At 43.6% G+C, this 16,126-nt stretch overlaps 1 protein-coding gene across 8 annotated transcripts in view; it reads left to right on the plus strand.

Moving 5' to 3' along the window:
- C19H3orf20 (chromosome 19 C3orf20 homolog) overlaps positions 1-16,126 on the plus strand; it is a 77,720-nt gene that overhangs the window by 32,945 nt on the left and 28,649 nt on the right. For 5 of the 8 annotated variants that reach the window (XM_072785008.1, XM_072785007.1, XM_072785011.1 and 2 more), the window contains 4 exons: positions 2,254-2,403; positions 3,184-3,304; positions 9,764-9,895; positions 14,981-15,095. In XM_072785008.1, the coding sequence (XP_072641109.1) occupies positions 2,254-2,403; positions 3,184-3,304; positions 9,764-9,895; positions 14,981-15,095 (518 nt within the window). The remainder of the gene's footprint in view (positions 1-2,253; positions 2,404-3,183; positions 3,305-9,763; positions 9,896-14,980; positions 15,096-16,126) is intronic. The other 3 variants (XM_072785010.1, XM_072785013.1, XM_072785014.1) reach the window with 3 other exon arrangements.

A 16,126-nucleotide genomic window follows, 5' to 3' on the forward strand; every position in this document is an offset into this window, starting at 1 on the left:
TGAATGTAGGTGCAATCACCTAGTTGGGGGTCATCCCCTGTGAGAAGCATGAAATCATGGATGAAAATGGGAGCACCAACCTGGGCCAGATCCCCAGGGCTCTTCACTGACCCAGGTCAGATGTCAGCAGACATCCTGGCTTCTGTGGCTGCTCCCTTGGACTCTGCCCTCTGACCTCATTCCCATGCCTTATCCCATAAGTTCTGATATGTTGTGTTTTTGTTTTCACACCTTCAACTTTTTCTAATATCCCTTGTGATTTCTTCTCTATCCATTGGTTGTTTAAAGGTGTATTGTTTAATTTGCACCTATCTGAGAATTTTCCAAATTTCCTTCTGCCATTCATTTCTAGTTTTATCCTGTTGTCAGAGAAGATATTCTCTAAGATTCCAGTCTTTTAATATTTATTGAGACTTGTTTTGTGGCCTAACATATCTTTACCAGAGAATGGTCTTGTGCACTCAAAAAGAATGTGTATTCTGCTATTGTTGAGTGGAGTGTTCTGTTAGGTCTAGTTAGTTTATAGTGTTGTTCAAATTCTCTCCTTTCTTTATTGATATTCTGTGTAGTTATTCTCGCCATGATTAAATGTAAGGTAATGAAGTCTCCCAACTTTTATTGTAGAACTGTTTCTTTTTTTATTCCTGTAAGTTTTTGCTTTATATGTTTTGGGTCTCTGTTGTTAGGTGTGTATATGTCTATAATTGTCATATCTTCTTGAGGTATCAGCCTTTCTCCCAATATATAATGTTCTTTTTTGTATCTTGTAAAAATTTTAAAAGTCTATTGTCTCTGATATCAATATAACCACCTCTGCTGTCTTTTGGTTACTATTTACACGGAATATCTTTTTCCATCATTTGACTTTCAACCTAGTTGTGTATTTAGATCTAAAGATCCAAAGGAAGCCTCTTGTAGACAACATATAGTTGGATCTTTTCTTTTTGTTTTTTTAAATCCCTTCTGTCAATCTCTACTCTTTTGTTGAATTTAGTCCATTTTCATTTAATGTAATTCCTGATATGGAAGGACTTGATTTTGTCATTTTACTATCCATTTTTTAAAAGATTTTATTTATTTATTCATGAGAGACACACAGAGAGAGAGAGAGAGAGAGAGAGAGGCAGAGACACAGGCAGAGGGAGAAGCAGGCTCCATGCAAGGGTCTCCAGGATCACACCCTGGGCTGCAGGCAGCACTAAACCGCTGCACCACCAGGGCTGCCCTACTATCCATTTTCTATACATCATATCTTTTTTTGTTCTTCAGTTCCTCTATTATTACCTTCTTTTGTGTTGGATTGACTTTTTTTGTAGCATGCCATTTTTATTCCCTTCTCATTTTCTTTATCCCTATTTTTAGTCATTTTTTTAGTGGTTATCCTGATATAATAGATTGAATAGTGTCTTTTCAAAATTTATGTTCATGTAGAACTTCAGAATATGATCATATTTGGAAGTGGGGTCATTGCAGATATAATTAAATTAAAATAAGGTCACATTAGCTTAGGGTTGGGCCCAATCCAATGAAGAGAAAACAGACACATACAAAGTAGGAAGAAGGCCATGTGATGACTGAGGCAGAGGTTAGAATGGTACATCTATAAACCAAGCAATGCCGAAGATTCTTGACAACCACCAGAAACTAGGGAGAGGCAAGGAAAGATTCTTTTCTAGAAATTCTTCTGTCTGGGGTACTACTTAAATTCCTGCAGTAGCTACCCAAACTGTGTTCCTTCAAGCTGGGACCAGTGTTTCTTGGGGTTACCTTAGTAGGAAATGAGCAGAGAGATGTTGCCTCTACTCATAGATTGATCATAATGGGAGGCAGCCTGACAACATTAGAAATATGCTTCAGAGTTCAGGTCCTGGTTCTGTCACTTCCTTGTGGTGTCATGTGAGGAAGATAATTTCTCTGCACCTTGGATTCCTCATCTGTAGGATGGGCAACTTGTCCTGGTTTGCCTGAGACTTTCCTGGATTTAGCACTAAAAGTCCCACAGCCCAGAAAACCCTACTCATTTGTGAGGTGGAGATAATACTACCTCCCACAGGGTGGTTGTGAGAAATAGAAAGAAGATACAGGAAGGCACCCGAGACATGGTTATGTTCCAAAGTGCAAGAAGGGTCTTTGAAGACTAGGAATGATGCACCAAATAGCTATCATTTTGACATGTAGACTTACTTTCCATGGAGCACCTGAAAGCAGAACCTGGAGAGTTTTCTATTAGTTCTCCTTGACCATTTTTGCCAGCTATCCCTCTGGAAACATCGCCATGTGTCAGATCCCCACGTGCTGCAGAGGGAGAACCATCACCTACCTCTTTAATGACACACCCAACTTCTTTCTGGCTCTGTTCAATGCTGAAGGACAGGGCTATGTTTACTACAACCTGAAGGCCCGGTGAGTGGCTTGGGGGAATCCTGGCCCCATGGAAGTGTTTCTGATGGTGACAAAGGGAGGCACTGAGGTAGTAGTCCATGGGAAAAGGAGAGTCCACCAGTGTCCAGAGGTCTAGGAAGACAGTGAGGCAGGGCTAAAGTAGGGCCTACAGGGATGTAGGCATTTTGAGGGCTGACCTTCGCTTGCTAGATGTATGTCACAGAAAAAGAGAAGGGCAAATCCCCCCATCCCACTCCACTTGTACCCCCAGAGCACTAAGATCTGGATTGTTGTCGGGATTCATGGAAAAATTACTTAGTGGATAAGAGTGTTTTATACCAGCAGTAAGTGAAGGAGAGGCTATGAGTACCATTTTGTGGGGGCTTTTAAGAGAGGCGCATATTCTTGTCAGCCAAAAGTCAGTTTCATAAACTTATGAAACTTATCAGTTTTCAGAGGGAATAACTTACTCTTGTGTTATAGATGTTCCCATTCCCATTTTGGCACCTGAGATCTTGTATGTGCAGGCTTTTGGGCATACACTCCATTTCTTCCCTCTTGGGTTTGACCTGAGCCTCCATTATCTCTGTCAAACATGCCCTTTCTGACTGACATTCCTGTAGCATCAACAGATGAAGAGGCCTCAGACCATATAGGCAGAGGAAGTGAGGCTGCCCGCTGGACTTCATGGTTCCTCTAACCTATGACAGAGTCTCAGAACCCTGCCTGCCTGTTGTCTGTAGTGAGGAGGACTTCCTTCAGGGGCCTGGCATCAACTTCTGACCTTTGTATCTCTCCTAGTTGCCCCTACGTCTTGGTCTTGGATGAGGAAGGTGGGACTGCCAATGACTCCAAGGGCTACGTAGTCCACAAATGGAGCTGGACTTCCAAGACGGAGACTTTGCTCTCCCTGGAGTATAAGGTGGGCATGGACAGCATAGGTGGGGTGGCCTCAGCAGCTTTCCTCGGGCTGCCCAGCAGTAAGAGTCAAGAGGGCTACCTGTAAGACAACTGCCTTGCCCTTGGGAGCTGTATAGTCTCATTCAGAGTGAGTGGTGGTTGGGAGCTGACTGAAGTAAACTTTTCACCAGCCTACAGCAACTGTTGGGTGTGGTACTGACCTTTCCTAGTAATGTATGCCCTATTTTATTTTTATTGTTAATATTACTACATTTTAATGGTTAAAATGCCTTTCATTTTATGAAGGAACTATTATAGTAGTTGATAGCTTTATTTTTAATGTCTATACATGGCAATAAGAAAAGTTAGCAATTCTATGTTGGTCTTCCCAGTTTGTTTTTATAACTTTACTATGTCATGAAATAAAAAACCTGCACATCACAGGTAGCTGACAAACTCTTTTTTATTATTCATTTGATTGTTCAGTCACTCATTAAAGATTTATTAAGTAATAAATTAGTGTGGAATTACTAAAATTAAATAATGGTGATAAATTTAATTTATTAATAAAGTAGCTAAATGTGTTTGTTATTTAATTTAAGGCAGAGTTTCTCATTCTTGGCAGAAATGAAATTTTGGATAGATAATTCTTTGGATAATAACTATGCATTGTAGGATACTTGGCAACATCGCATCAGATGCCAGTGGTATCCTCTCCCCAAGTGTGACAACCAAAAATATCCCCAAACATTGTCAGATATCCCTGGGGGGAATAGTTGCTCTTGACTGAGAATCACTGATCTAGGGGGTAGAAAAATAAATAAAGCCCCTCAAGGAATCCCAAAGTCCAGGAGAGTAATAAGGACACAAGATACAGAAGAATAAGAGCAATGAGAGAGGGACAAGCCCATATGGTTGGGATTCAGAGAAAGATCACAGAACACAGAATCTACTCAAGGTGGCCTGCTATTAAGAGCCTAAGGGTAAGGGTTATGGATGCTCTTGGAGTGTGTGGCAGGTACCTTACCCCTAATTGTCTGTCTCTTGCTATTCCTGCTCTTCCTCTGCATTGGCTGCTGTATTCTCATCCTTATATCCTAATTCTTATATGTCACACCTCTGCTCAGAAACATTCAATCCCTTGAACATATTTTACCCTTCCCATCCCTTTGGCCTGAAATGTGCCCCTTCCTCTCTCTGCCAACCCAAATTTCCTCTCTTTTGCAGCCCTGCTCATACTTCTTCTCTATCATGGCATTGCAATCCACATCCATTTCTCTTTTCTCACAGTACCCACAGTCTGGGTTAGTAATTAGTCATATTCTTATTGCATATCATAATCTTATGGAACCTTAAAAATACAGATCCCCAAGCACAGCCCCAAAGAGATTCTGATTCAGGTGGTCTGTTATGAGTACTAGATATCTGTAGTTTTCACATGTACTCCTGATTCTTGGCCAGGTCAGAGATCATCAGTCTAGGAGTCTATTGAGTTATTGTCTTAATATTAAGCTTTTTGTAGATGTTTGAAAAGTTTATAGTCCATGAAGATTATAAATTTGTTGCAGACAGGCACCGTATGTTATGTAACAGTGTGACCAAGTGGACAGAGAACTGGAATGAAAACCTGAGAAACCTTGTTTAATGCCAGCTAGCCAGACTCTGACTATTAAGTTTTGGGAAAATCACTCAGCTTCTCTGAGTCTTGGTTGTCTGGTCAATACAAAGTGGGTCACCAGATCAGCCCTGCCTCACACTGCTTTTGCAGGAACTAAATAAAATAATTGCGGGGGGGAGTTGCTTTGACAACACTAGATTGTTTTGACAATATAGTTCGGTTCATTGTTCTATCCCCTGGAGCTGCATACAGAATTTCACAACAGCTGCCGGTGCAGTCAAGAGTGGCCTGGAAGACAACAGGAGCATGTGTGCATATGATTCATGTAACTAGAAGAGGGAGGGGAGAGGATTCTAGGAAGAGGGAATAGCACCTGTAAATGCTTGGAGTTGTGACTCAGTGCAGTATCTTTAAAAGTTCATGGGTGCAACTTGTGAAAGAAAGGGGGCAGGAGGTATATATGCTGTGGGGTGGAGGTAAGAGGTATTGGATGTCAGGTGGAGGAAATTGCTTATCGTTTTGTAGGCTGCAGTGGCCAGTTTATTTTCGCCCAGATATTTACATTTCCAGTGTTTTTCATTCCTCTCTGAATATCCAAGTTTTCCTCCAGTATCATTTCTTTTCAGTAAAGAAATTCCTTTAGCATTTCTTGAAGTGCAGATGTGCTGACAACAAATTCTGTTTGCTTTATTGTTGAAATTTTTAAATTTATTTTTATTTTTTTATTGGCGTTCAATTTGCCAACATATAGCATAACACCCAGTGCTCATCCCACCAAGTGCCTCCCTCAGTGCCCATTACCCAGTTAAAAATGTTTTTATGAAAGGATATCTTTGCTAGGTATGGAATTCTGGGTTTACTGGGTTTTTTCCTTCTAACAATTTAAAGATACTCTTCCACTGTGTATGTCCTCCAAAGTTAATGATGAGAAGTATGTAGCTATCAAGTCACTGTTTATTTTTCTAGCTGTTTTCAAGATTTCATCTTTAATCTGATTAGTTTGACTATGATGTGTCTGGATGTGGTTGTCTTTGTTCTGTTAGGGGGTTTACTGAACTTCTTGAATTTGTACACTCATGTCCTTCACCAAATTTGGGAAGTCTTCTGTTATTATTTTAGGGGAAAAAAATGTGCTCAACCTTTCTCCTTTTCTCCTGAGACTCCAATTACATGTATTTTAGAACTTTTAATATTGCCCCAAAGGTCTCTGAGACTCTATTGTTTCTTTTTTTAAATTTTAGAGGGAGAGAGAACATGAGCAGGCTGAGGGGCACAGGGAGAGAGAGAGAGAGAATCTTTTTTTTTTTTTTTAATTTTTTATTTATTTATTTTTTTTTAATTTTTATTTATTTATGATAGTCACAGAGAGAGAGAGAGAGAGAGAGGCAGAGACATAGGCAGAGGGAGAAGCAGGCTCCATGCACCGGGAGCCCGATGTGGGATTCGATCCCGGGTCTCCAGGATCGCGCCCTGGGCCAAAGGCAGGCGCCAAACCGCTGCGCCACCCAGGGATCCCCTCTTTTTTTTTTTTTAATGATACTTTGTGTGGACATTCAAGTTGACAATGCCTTTTTTTTTTACAAGATTTATTTATTAAAGAGAAGGAGAGAAAGAAAGTGTGACTGGGGGGAGGGACAAAATGAGAGGGGAGAGTGAGAATCTCAAGCAGACTCCCCACTGAGGGTAGAGCCCTTCATGGGGTTTGACCTCATGACCTTGAGATCATGATCTGAGTGGAAATCAAGAGTTGGTGCTTAACTGACAGAGCCACTCAGGTGCCCCCAGAGAGAATCTTAAGCAGACTCAATGCTTAGCTTGGCGCCCCACATAGGTCTCGATCTCACAATCCTGAGATCATGACCTGAGCCAAAATCAAGAGTTGGATGTTTAACTGACTAACCTACTCAGGCACCCCAACTCTGTTCTTTTTTGTTGTTCATTTTCTTCTCAGATTAGATAATTTCTATGGATCTAACTCTCAGGTTCACTGACTATTATGATATCTTCATTCTGCTATTATGCTAATCCTGTGAATTTTTTAAGTTTCCCATATATATTTTCAAGTCTAGAATTTCCATTTAGTTCTTTTTTTTACATTTCCTATTTCTGTGCTGAGATTGTGTGTTTTTTCATTTATTACTATGTTTTCCTTGACTTCATTGAGTACAGTTAAATTGCTGCTTTAGAGTTCTTGTCTGATAATTTCAACATCTGGGACATACCACACAAGATTGGTTATCTGTTACCTTAAGAACGGCTCACACTTCACTGGTTCTTTACATGTTCGATAACTTGAGATTATTGACATTATGTGTGTTATCTGAGGATCTGTGGACTGTAGAATCTGAATTTTGATGTATTTCTCTGAAGAGTGTTAACATTTTTTGTTTTAGCAGGCAGAGAACTTGATTAGACTCACACCACAAACTTTGTCTTACCTGCAATGGGCAGGAACTCACATCTCAGTTTGTCTGTTTCCCTAGCAGTAAGCTGTCCTGAGTCTCCTCTGCTCATCCATGGCTCAGGGATTAGCCAGGGATATGGATGGCCTATTCACAAAATTTGGGTCTCTATTTCTTTGGTGCTGTCTCTTCTGGAATTTTATCCTTACTTTTCTGTGATTGTAGTTTCCACAGGTTCAGTCCTTTGGTTTTCTGGGTCAGGAAGATGGTGGTGTTTTGGCCATGACTCTAGCTTGCCTTCATGCCAAAACTATAAAGTAGAAATTCATCCCATGCTGGCCCTTTCTTTTAAGTTTTGACTCTTCAAAATTTGCCTGCTTTTGTTTATTCTTCAGAGCCTTTGGTTTGTTGTTTTATTGTATTTGTGCCAAGGTCTGTAGGAGGGTCAGCCTAGTAGGAACTGACTCAGCTATATTGGAAGTACAACCAGCTGGTTAGTTTCTAGGTTGAGGGCTGGCATGCTTGGTCCAGCATGTGTATAGAAAGTTGACTAGAAAGGGAAAGATCAGTGGATGGGCTAGTACAAAGACTAGTTATGGGGGTTACTAGCCAGATCTGACCTGATGAAGGGGTGCAGCAATATTTTTTAAAGGAGCCATTTCAGGAGAAGAATTCAGTGGCATTCAAGCATCAGCTGTAGGGAATAAATGAGAAGAGAGGGAAGTATAGATGACTCCATAATGGAATATATATCTGGGTGGAAAACAAGTTTCTGAGAGGGTCAGAGATCAGTATGTTTTAGATGTGTTGATTGGGCTCGGTGGCTTTTGTGACATAATCCTCTCTTAGGGTGAGAGATTAGGGATGATGCATATATGTGATGGGCTGGCTCATGAATTCTCAAGAAGATGAGTAGTGAATGAGCTTGAAGAGCACCCACATTTGGGGCACTGGGAAGAGGAAGAGAAACCACCCAGGGGATGAACAGGGATAATAAAAAACAGTTGTACTGTGCTAAGCCTGTGCATATTTTACCCCGTGAGATCTGCTCAGTGTCATAGGAAAAAAACTTCTGTTACTGTCCCCAGGCTCAGAGAAGCTAACCAACTTCCCTAAAATTGCTCCACTGGTAAATAGCAACACTGGGATTTGAACCTTGCCCAACTGTAGCACTTGAGCTCTCAACCACAGCTCTATACTATACCAACTAGGAGAAGAACAGGAGAGGGAGGGTAGGGTTTTTTCTTAAGTGAGAGTGATCAACAAGTATGAAGATGTCAAAAGACTTGGTAAAAAGACAGCCATGGATCAAATATTTTCTGGTTGTTGGAAACCACTAGCATCCAGACTGAAGAGTATGAGAAAGAATTGAATTCAGACCTTGGGGCCAATAAGTGGAATAGCAGAAGCAAATGGAAGGAGTGAAATGAGTATTTCCTTAGTTCAGAGGAGTCCTGAGATACACATAGGTCAGAGACATGAAAGGTGGAAGAAAGCATCACCACACAGCAAGTAGGGCTGCAGACTCCTAGGCCCTTGTGTAGGGCTACTATGCATACATAACTCTCTGCACATGTGAACCATTCAGGGACCTCACAGGATTGTGCTTCCACACCCTGACTATATCTGCTCATGTGTGTTATGGACCTTTGTGGCTTGTGAAACCACTTCCATAATCTTTATCTCATTTGAACCTGATACTAGACTTTGAACTATTTACTACTGAGGAATTTGAGCTTCAGAGAAGCTGGCTTGCTTAATAGAGGCTGAACTGGAACTTACTTCTAGAACACAGAATTCTCAGGAGTGAGTTGCTGTAAAGGCAGCGCATCCTCCCTGTTCCTATCTGCAATCCCACCCCCTTTGGAAGTGATTTTTTTTTTTAAGCTCCTTTGGCTCCTCCTTAGGAGAAGAGTAGTGACATATTTCGTGATTGTGGGGAGGGTACTGAGCATATGTGGCTCAGCCCCTGCTGGGTTCCTTTTGTCATCTGCCCACCCACGCACGGAAGGGTGCATTCTGGTATCTCCTGCCATGTTGTCAGCTCCCCAAGGCATCTCTGCATGCTCTAGAGCAAGGCTCATGGTCAGGCCTGTTGCCTGGGTGGACATATCTGATTCATAGTGTAGACTTATGAGCCAAGCTACATCTCCATCCAGCTCTACTGGAACCAAAGCTGATTCACCTCCAGACTCCTGTGTCTCTTTCAGATTGGTTCTAAGCTTCCGCTGGAAAGGGAAGGGGCAGGAATAGGAAGGCATCTGTTACTTTTTCTGCCAGTCCCCCAAAGAGAGACTGGAATCCTTTCTTTTCTATGAAAGCTAAATTCCAACATAAGACCTGGAAGGACCTTACAGCTTTCTCAACTGCAAGCCAAGTTTTGTGCTTTGTGGTGATGGTAGTAGGGGGAGGGTGGATAATAGAAGCAGAGATCCCCTAAGCACTGTTTCTTCATCTGCAGGTGAATGAGCAAATGAAGCTGATGGTGCTGGCCCAGGACTCCATCACAGTCACCTTTACTTCCCTAAATGAAACAATAACACTCTCTGTATCAGCCAACAACTGTCCCCATGGGGTAGCACATGATAAACGGGTAAGCCAAAGCAGACCAGGTCCCCAGGCCTGACCCCAGGCGTCTCAGTGTGGGTTGCCATTCTATATTTCAGTGTGTGTGCTCCTCCTACCCCTCCACCCCCTGTCCCATGCAGGGCCCTCCCTCTTTCTCTGACTAATGAACTCCTAATCACCTTCTCTGTGAAACATCCGTCTGTTAAGAGTCTTTCAGTTGTGATAGTATCCGAAACAGATTAGCTTAAGCATGAAGAGAAACTGTATTGGCTCAGTAAACTGAGAAGTCTATTGGTAGGCAACTTTAGGCATGGCTGGATCCAGGCCCTCAAATGATTCCATCAGATATTCCCATTTCTTGGCTCTTCTTTCCTCTTTGTTGCCTTCATTCTCAGAGAGTTTCTCTCTTTATGGTGACAAGATGGTCATAAGCATCTCTGGGCTCAATATTCTACCAGCTTTGCTCTTCCTAGGAGAAAGAGGGCTTCTCTTTCCTTAGCTATCAAGGAAAAGTGCCAACCCCAACATTGCCACCTCTCCCTGAATTGGACCCCATGGCCAGGAGCACATGTTGCTCTCACAGCCCAGGCTTGAGTATCATGTTCATCCTGAGAGCCAAAGGGCATGATCAGCCCCAGGTACACTGCCCTGTTGAAGGATGAGGCAGGAACATCATGGTGCTGTTACCAGAAGAGTGAGAGGTGTTACTAGAAAGAATAACTACCAACGTGTGTTGATGACCCTCTCCACTACCCCCTTTCCCATCCCAAGGAGAGTCTGCCTAACCCTTTGCTTGGCTTTCCCAGCTACGACTCATCTTTATTCTAGCAGTCCTTTACTTATAAACCTATCTTCTCTACCAGACTGAGAATTCCCTGTGAGGCCTATTGACATTTCCCCAGGGCAACAGCATGGGACTGTTAAGTGCTTACTAAATATTTGTTGGGTGGGTAAGAAAACAGTGGAGACTAGAAGCCCAGTTCTTCTATTTTCTGGGTCTTTATGGGTCCTCCTGTGTCCCTGGTCCCGAGTCAACATCATGGAGAGAGGTGGGGAGGATGAGGGGCACACATCCCCAATCCCTGAGGGATTATATTTATATTCATATTTATATATTTATATTTATAGTCTAGTGGAGAACACTTGACATACACCATGAGAGTGAGGTAACCAAGGGTTCATTGATGTAACAGGCTACTTGCATTGCAGATCGGGTGCTTTGCTGGGATTGGTTCATTGGGGAAGGCTCCTTGGAACTTCCTGGGACTCTACCTCCCAGTTTCCATGGGCCCAGTCCCAGCTTATACCTATCAGCCTAGAGGAATTATTAATAGCATCCTCTTTCACTCTCCAAAGTGTCCTGGTTTGGATGCTAATTATATGATCATCCAGAGGGCAGTTCCCCCTCCCTGTGTTCCTATCTGGGGCTGAGCAAGGCTCTGGTACTGCAGGGGCACTTGCCACCAACATGCCACAGGCTCATAGACTCACAGAGCTGATAGAACCCATTAGGAGCAGCCAGCCCAAAGTTCTCACTTTACATCGGGGACACGGAGGCAGGCATTTGTTAGGGACCCATGCTCTATGAACAAGATAGAGAACACCTGTGTTTCTCTTGGAAGAGAGCATTCCATCTATTTTCCCACCACCTTTTTATTTCAGCAGCATTTCAACTTCATTAATTCATTAAGTAATTCAATAAACATTTGTTAACACTTACAGTGTGCCAAGTTGGCTTCTGGGAATGTAGAAATGGAAGAAATCTCATTCCCTCTAGTTCTAAAATACCTTCCATCTAATGGAAGGGGAAACAGCATCAACATCAATTGTAATCCAGCTGGACTGATGCAGTGTGTAGGGGAGAGAGGCACCATGGGAGCCCCTGGGGGACCAGGAGAGAATGTTCGTTAAAGGAGCATTGGAGCATCCAGGAAACTCAGATACTTGTGACTTCAAGCTGCACTGATTATTTCAAAGAGCAAAAGAACCCTGGGTTTGGCTCCATGTGGGCTAAGATGATGATCATGCTTACTGATGAGTCCACCCTGCCCATTTGATTCCATGCTATTACTCTGAAAATTGCTGTTATGTGACTAAGTACACAGGATGTATGAAGTCATATACCTATATTTCTTAAAAACCTTTTTAGACTGTGTAAAAAAAATGTGAGCTTATTTTTCCTACCAAAGGCAAGAGATATTAGAGAATTGTTCTTTCCCATAAAATTGTAGTAATGCTTAGTTTTCCTGACAGCCTCTTATCTGGTAAACACTGGAGTCTGGTTCACAGCTAAGAACCAGGATGTAAGCAATTAAAGACCCCCATGAACAGCCAAAAGAGGTCACTCTATGTCCATGCATCAAACATGCCCTGTGGGCTGAGGAAAGCCCCTCAGTAATTCAAGTCTTATTTTATCTTACCTGAATGCAATCTTGGAATAAGGAGAAGTCCAGAGCTGTGCTGCCCAATATGGTAGTCACACTTCACAAACAGCTACTGAGAACTTGCAATGTGACAAGTCCAAATGGAGATCGGCCACAAGAGAAAATATGCATTGCGTTTCAAAAACTTAGCATGAAGAGAAAATGTAAAATTTCTCATGAATGGTTTGATTGCATGTTAAAATAATCATTTAAAAATATATGTTGGGGGATCCCTGGATGGCGCAGCAGTTTAGCGCCTGCCTTTGGCCCAGGGCACGATCCTGGAGACCCGGGATCGAATCCCACGTCGGGCTCCCGGTGCATGGAGCCTGCTTCTCCCTCTGCCTCTCTCTCTCTCTCTCTCTCACTCTCTCACTCTCTCTGCCTCTCTCTCTCTCTGTCTCTGCCTCTCTCTCTCTCACTGTGTGCCTATCATAAATAAATTAAAATGAAAAAAAATATATGTTGGGTTAGATAAATCTGTTACCAGAATTAATTTCACCTTTAAGAGCTTTTTTAAAATGTGGCTATAGAAATGTTTACAACCACATGTGTAGCTTGCATTTTCTTTATACTGAACCGTGTGGTTCTTGAAGATGGTGTCTTCATCAGGGAAGCTCACAGAGGCAGTTTGCCAGTGTGGTAGAAAGCTGGAAAGTTATTTAAAAGGACATCATAACTCAAAAAGCATAGCTGTCTCGGGGACACTTAGCAAAGGGCTAAGCAGATCAGTATATTAAAACAGCTTCTGGAAACAGTGCTGGGTTCTAGTCAGTAGTTATTGATGTTGACCCAGAAGACTGACTTGCCACAGAAACATCAAGGTCATCAACCCTTCTGTTTGAGAACACAGATTTCAGACTAGATAAACAACAGCAAATGAGGAAATATGGGTTTTATTGTAGGAAACACAATTTCCAAATGTTGGTTTTAGCTGCCAGGTTAAGCATCTTGAAATATTTGTACATGAAATCTTGAGACTCAGAAAATTGTCTCCTCTCTGATTCTTGGACTGTCAGAGCTGCAAGGGGCCCCTGAGAAGACTTGCTAATTGTGCAGGCCGGTCAAGGCTAGGAAGAAGACATAGAGCCTTGGGCCAGCCCCTTCCCTTCTAGTCCTCAGTGTCCCCATCTGTAGAGGGATATGTAAGGGCCTGCCCAGCTTCCACACAATCTGTTCAACTTTTTCCTATGTCTGTGTGTTTGGGGCTGGTTATCATTCATCAGCAAAATCCATGGCAGTCTAGAAAAGCTGAGGGTGGGAAGTAGGGTGGCCTCCTCCTGCTAAGTTCCTGTCAGTGACAGGCTTGTTAAATGGCTTCCCCAGACTCCCATCACCTTGGAAGGAGCCACCTATCAGAGCGTCATGCAGAACGGCAGTCCTAGCTTTTACAGCCCTGCGGCCAGGCTCCTCACTAAATATTTCTATCAAGGCAGTACTTTGAAAGTGAGGCAACACCTCAATTTAAAAGCTTTATTAGCCCACAGTGCCACTTCAAATCCTTTTTGGAAGCAGGCTGAGTATAAATTACAAATAAATAAATAAAATTAGCCTAGAAGCAGCAGCTGTGGCCTAAACCCAGAAGGATAGTTGAGGCTTTGCTATTAACTGAGGCATCCTTTATGGAAGTCCTGCCTACGGGGTAAAGTAGGACACATAGATTGACCATCATTCTTCCAAAAATCTGTCCACTGTCCATCCCATTCTCTCTACCTGAGGCTTCAATTCCACAGAAAATTGTTTCCACAACTTCTCTGTGTTAAGTGGGAGATGTAGAAAGCAAAGATCCTGCCTTCTTGGGGCCAACCAAGTTTATGGGCAAAGGAGGTAAAACATGGTCAGGCCCAGGGTGGAAAGGACAGGCACGGGCCAAAGCTCGGATTTAGCATGGGGAGCATTGCTCCCAGCTGAGGAAATCAGCAAAGGCCTCCTGGAGGAAAGGTCAGGCTCTGACTGCCATGGACTCTAAAATCTGAGCCTAGGTCTGTATGCCATTGAACTGCTCCAGCAGAGGTAGAGGTTGAACCCCACAGAAACCTTGCCATCCTGTGAGGGCCTCAGAGCCAGAATGGCCTTTCAGCATGGCTCTGAATTGAGGCAGGAGGCCTGGGCCTTTGATCCCAACAGGGACCAGTCAATCTATGTAACCTTGGCTATGAGCAGTTTCTCATCTGAGATATTCTGGCAGCTGTAGGGAGCACGGGGGCACCGGGGGATGCATATAGAGGGGGCCTAACAGCAGAGATCCCAAAGAGGCCTTTGTCTATCTAGCTATTCATAATGCAGCAAGCATTAATTGAGCGCCTTCTGCATGACAGGTGCTTGGACACCAAAGAGACCAAGACTTGGCCCCTGCCCTCTAAGAGCTTATGGTCCTGTAGGCAAGATAGTCTCAGATGCATCCAATTACTTCATAAAGGGTTAACTCTGACTTCAGGCTACATGGAGAGCAAGGAACAGTTCTGCCCAGTAGAGTCAGGGAAACCCTCCGACGAGGTTTTTGAGTCAACTTTGAGTCAAGTTGGGCTGATGTGCCGGAATTCACTGAGCAGAGGGCAAGAGAGAGGCGTGTCGCGGCAGAGGGGACAGCACGGCCGCCAGCCAGAGCAAGGCCTAGCTGTTGGTGGGCTGGACCCGTGGCTCCTGGCAGGGAGGCAACAATGCTCTCCTCCTTGGCCTCTCCCCAGCTGCTGGCCCGCATGGACGACAAGATAGCTAAGATGAACCGAGCTCTGGCAGAGATGAGGAAGCGATTTCAAAAGACAGTGTCACAGTTTATGAATTCTGTCTTGCTGACAGCAGGTAAGGGGCAGAAAGATGGGTGATGCCTATCTGATAACTTCCTAAATCCTGGGTCACCTACAAGGCACCTCTGAGGACAGCTCTTTGCCACCCAGGGAGGTGGGCAGGCAGGGCAATTTCCTCATTGGTAGATGGAGTGACGAGGCCCAGGCCGCTGAAGTAAAGATACTCACTCAGGGCCATGTCGGGAGTAGTGGTGGCCTTCACAGCCTTCAGTTTCTGAGCACCGCCCCGTGTGTCCTCAGCGTCTCCTGTGGTTGTTTTATTTCTCCTGGGCCTCCCGTCGTTGTTCTGTGACTCTCTGACCCACTCCTACAGCTGGTTCACCTTTCAGTTCTGTCTCCCATATTGTCCGTCATCCATTTGCAGACCCTGTTCCTCTCTGTGGACAACCTTGATAGAAGGGAAAAAAGCAGCCAGCTCACCAGGCTGTCCCTGTTAGGCCACAAGGGCTCCCCCCAGCGCCAGCATGGTGACCTCGGGACCCCTCTCACATCTAGGGTCTCTCGCTGAGGAGCCTGGGGACAAAGGAACAGTGACTTCCATTCCATGCCACCCCCTGGCTGGTTAACGGGGGGGGGGGGGGGGAGTTGCTGTGCTCCAAGGAGTTTCTCCTCATCCCTAAAGACTCAATTCAACTGTATCTCTCCTCCAGAAAGCCTTCCTTGATTCCCCCCAACAGAATGAGTCTCATACTCTTCTGGGTTCCCACATAATAAATATGCTCTAATTATAAGTCTTACTACCTAGCATTGTGAATATTTCTTTGCCCATCCCCCTCATACCCTGGTTAGGAGTTCTCAGAGGCAGGGAACCCTGTTTGGGTCATCTATATATTCCCAGTGTCCAATAAATGTTTGGTAAGCGAATAAGAAATGAAAATCCCAGGCCTCAGAAGTTTTCAAGTCTAGTAGAGAAACTAAAACAAGAATTCGAATAAATACAACAAAGAAAGTAGTGGAAATTACTTATCTCTGGAGATACAGGCAACAGCATTCTCAGGAAAGAGAACAGTATGGAGACATTGTGTA

The sequence above is a fragment of the Canis lupus genome, chromosome 19 (assembly GCF_048164855.1).
Source record: "Canis lupus baileyi chromosome 19, mCanLup2.hap1, whole genome shotgun sequence".
In the NCBI taxonomy this organism is placed as follows: domain Eukaryota; kingdom Metazoa; phylum Chordata; class Mammalia; order Carnivora; family Canidae; genus Canis; species Canis lupus.